The sequence below is a fragment of the Ovis aries genome, chromosome 15 (assembly GCF_016772045.2).
Source record: "Ovis aries strain OAR_USU_Benz2616 breed Rambouillet chromosome 15, ARS-UI_Ramb_v3.0, whole genome shotgun sequence".
NCBI lineage: Eukaryota > Metazoa > Chordata > Mammalia > Artiodactyla > Bovidae > Ovis > Ovis aries.
In genome coordinates, this window is record NC_056068.1 from 47,975,424 (window position 1) to 47,979,300 (window position 3,877).

General features: G+C 41.7%; 1 protein-coding gene across 1 annotated transcript; it reads left to right on the forward strand.

The window, feature by feature from the left end:
- The first annotated feature begins 1,091 nt into the window (after positions 1-1,091).
- Positions 1,092-2,666, forward strand: LOC101105185 (hemoglobin subunit epsilon-2). Its single transcript, XM_004016239.6, has 3 exons — positions 1,092-1,232; positions 1,332-1,554; positions 2,396-2,666. Exons 1-3 carry the CDS (start codon positions 1,141-1,143, stop codon positions 2,522-2,524), a joined length of 444 nt encoding a protein of 147 aa, XP_004016288.3. The 5' UTR covers positions 1,092-1,140; the 3' UTR covers positions 2,525-2,666.
- Positions 2,667-3,877: the final 1,211 nt, after the last annotated feature.

Consider the following 3,877-nt stretch of genomic DNA (forward strand, 5'->3'; position numbering starts at 1 on the left):
GATGAACCCTTAATTTTAGAGTCCCTCTATAAATACACATGAAAATTATTTTTATTATATGTACATATATTTGTAAGAGTGATCTTAGGGAGAAACAAACCAACTTTCTGGAGGTCAAATGTGGGAGCAACAAATTCTGAGATAAAATGAATCATTCCCTCTCCCACTAGAAATGTGTCTTTTCCAGTCTTATAAATGCTTATTTGGATTCATGAGAACAAAGTATCATAGATCACAGTGGCAGTGGTGTGTGGAGTACTGTCAGTGAAGGTTGCCTCTGACTGATTAGATGTGAAGAAAAGTCACACTCAGTCAGGAGTGTGGACCCAGCACATGAGACAACTCAGTTCATCCAGAGCCATTGCCAAGAGGAATTCTTATACTCTTTTCATTAAACAGAGAAGCACCTATTCCCCAACATTCAGTAGTGTATCCTCTGATATGAATGCATAGATGCATGTCTTGGCCAGAGACACTTTCCATATAACCAGAGTGAAAAAAAATTATTCAGACAAGTACACATATTACTGACAGAACTCAGTAACAAAGGGTGATGTTCAATTCTTCTCTACATTTTACAGAGTTCTTGCCTATCTTGTTTCTAAGTTGATGCTGGATTAGGACCATTTTTACTTGGTTATGAGAACTATAAAAGCATGAGCCCCATATAAGCTTTAGAAGCATTGGTGGCCCAGGAAGAGCTGCGGCTTCTCCTATTAATATACGCTGGCCAAACAGCAGGACAGTGTCTTGTGAACACCTGACACAATGCCCAACAGAGTCCCAGATGTTGCTCTTCCTAAGTCCAGCTATGCTTCATGGTCAGCCAACGGGGCACTTCAGGAAGGGAGGCGGGGACCTTGAGATATGAATTGCACAGTGGAGGGTAGGGGGGACGACAGCAGAGTATCCCTGATAGAGCCACCAACACTATCAGAGACACAAATGTCCATCTTGCTGACCCTCCCTTGCCCAAGTCCCACCCCTGGCAGTGACCACCTACCTTTGACCAATAGTCTCATTTTATTGGGGGAAGGAAGGGCCTTAGGACAGCAGATGAGGAATAAAAGGCCATGCAGTGAATCAGCGGCACAGACTTGCTTCTGGCCCATTAGGATCACCAGTAAGCTCCCAGACACCATGGTGCATTTTACTACCGAGGAGAAGGCTGCTGTTGCTAGTCTGTGGACCAAAGTGAATGTGGAGGTGGTCGGCGGTGAGAGCCTGGCAAGGTAAGCAGTGGGCACAGGTAGGAGAGGATGTACAAAGGCTGAAAGTGTTCCAGAAAAGAGGGACTGGTTAGGTTTCTTACATACTCTAACTTCCCATAGGCTCTTGATCGTCTACCCATGGACCCAGAGGTTCTTTGACAGTTTTGGTAACTTATGCTCTGAGTCTGCCATAATGGGCAACCCCAAGGTCAAGGCCCACGGCAGGAAGGTGCTGAACTCCTTTGGAAATGCCATTAAGCACATGGATGACCTCAAGGGCACCTTTGCAGATCTAAGTGAGCTACACTGTGACAAATTGCACGTGGATCCCGAGAACTTTAGGGTAAGTTCTGGTCATACCTATGCTTTGTTCTTTCATCCAGGTTTCTGTGCTGTGGTTATAACAGAGAACACTGACTCAAGTCTTAAGCCGTTGAAGTATTTTTTGGAGGTAATATTTCAGAGAAAGGCTTGATCTTGGTAGGTTATTCCAGAGGTCAAAGGTAAGACCAAGTAATTACTCTATGACTAGTGGAGGTCACTGGTCATCTGATAATTCTGAAAAAAGAAAAAATGTGAAGAACACTAACCAAACTTGAGCTATGTGTTTTGGCCTGGAGAATACAAACTGAGGCATACAGAAGAATATCTTGCCTTTGATAACTGAAATTTTCTATGGAAATCGATGAATATATTTCTTTATGATTTTTGAGTTTTAAAGGAGGACTAAACAGGGCAAAATAAGAGCAACTTTTCACAATTTGTGCCTTCTTCTCTCATCTCTAGCAATGATGAAATGTTTTTGTGTACAAGGTGCTGGATACCTTGTCAAATGGATGTCCAAACAACCTGAATGCATGTAATATCAGGAGAACAATATACATATCTAGTCCCCTTTCAGCACTATGATTTTACTTTTAAAGTAATGGAGAGAAGCAATCCATAGCAATGCTCAGGCTTGGACGTTGACAGAGAAAATGGGAGAAGGATGTAACACAGTGGGGGTTCAGGCTGGGAGTCACTGAAGCCAATGCCAGGTCTCTAATGGTGCACTTTTGTGGGAACATGGCCCTGAAAGCTGCTCACCCTCTTATGAAGAAGGAACCGGATGTGGCATCTATTTGCTTTGGAAGGGCAGCCTGAGACCTTCTCTTAATTATGTACTGTCTTCTTTATATTCCCAGCTCCTAGGAAACATGATATTGATTGTCTTGGCAACCCACTTCAGCAAGGAATTTACCCCGCAGATGCAGGCTGCCTGGCAGAAGCTGACAAACGCTGTGGCTAATGCTCTGGCCCACAAGTACCACTAGCTGCCTGGCCTACCATGCTGGTGCCTATCCGAGGGCCCAGTGTCCCAGCAGTTCATCTCCTGAAGACAGAGGGAGAGAGCTTTCTGCAGACATAAAACTCCAATATAATACAAATGAAATAAAAGTCATGGTCTATAATGAATGTCCTTGTATTTTCTCTTTGTTTTTATATTTTATAAGTTGATTCATCAAAAAAAAAAAAGGATTCCTATTTGAACTGGTAATATTGGAGATTGAGAGTTTGGGGAGGTTATAGCAGGAACCCTAATATGATTCTATAAGAGTGACTTCAGTGGGTAGTTAATCTTAGGAGGGGAATGTAAACTCCTGAGATGGATAAGGTCTTTAGAAAAAGGAAAGACATGCAGTTACTCTAGAGAGATGCAAAATGATTGTTAATAGTGAGCTGTTAGGACACAAAGTAGGGGACCTGTATAGCCTGTTATTTGTATAAATGCAGGATAGAGCTCTTTCTGGACTACTTTATTTAATGCAAAAGTCATATATGTTGTAGTTGTAAGTGCAATGAAGATGGTACTTTTTAGGCACCCAGTCAAGGACTGTGCTCTCAGTTGTTTCCTTGCATCCTCAATGGTACTAATGCTATATTACTTGGGAGCTCAGTGTCCTGGAACACATTGCTAGTTCTATTAAACCTTTGCAAGAGATAAAGGCCATTTATTAGGAAAAATGATGAATTCACAATTCATCCTGTCAGGTCTAATTGACAGAAGATGAACTGGCCCTTTAAAAGCAGTGGTAGTATAAGATTAGAAAATTTGCTAGAGAGACCAGAAAAATCAGGAAATAAAGCTATTGTTGCATGCAAAAAGAACCAGTGAAGTTTCTTGAACAGGAGAGTGACATAATGAATAGGATATTGTAGGGAAATTGATCCATGTGTGTGTATAGACCAGGCAAGGCAGAGTCTGGGCTTAGGAATTGGCTATGATTATAATAAAGCTATAGGTAAAGGACCCAACTTGACAGAAGCAAGGGAAGGAAGACTGAAAAATCAAATATCGGACTATTGTGGCAATGATGCCTGAAGACTTGAAACACAGTGAAATGAGAGTGGGGAAGTCATGGATGACAACCATGTTCCCTATCTGGTGAATGAGCAGAGGAAATTTCTTGACAGAAGAGGGAAAAAAAACCTAGATGTCTCTTGCTTGGAGCTGGTAATGGGCATAGCCACCCTTGTAAAAATCTTTTCAAATTTCTGTACTCAAGCCACAGGCATAAAGTGAAAAGCCAAAGCCTTGGAATTAACAGACAAGGTCAAAGTATTGCTCCATTGCCTTGAAACATTTAGTTAATATTTTTTTAGAATTAATTTCCTCGTTTGTGAAT

Bases quoted from the DNA above. Each gene is read 5' to 3' on its own strand.
- LOC101105185 (XM_004016239.6), top strand. From the start codon at position 1,141: ATGGTGCATTTTACTACCGAGGAGAAGGCTGCTGTTGCTAGTCTGTGG. The intron at 1,233-1,331 runs GTAAGCAGTGGG...AACTTCCCATAG, and splicing joins GGCGGTGAGAGCCTGGCAAG to GCTCTTGATCGTCTACCCAT. The intron at 1,555-2,395 runs GTAAGTTCTGGT...TTATATTCCCAG, and splicing joins TGGATCCCGAGAACTTTAGG to CTCCTAGGAAACATGATATT.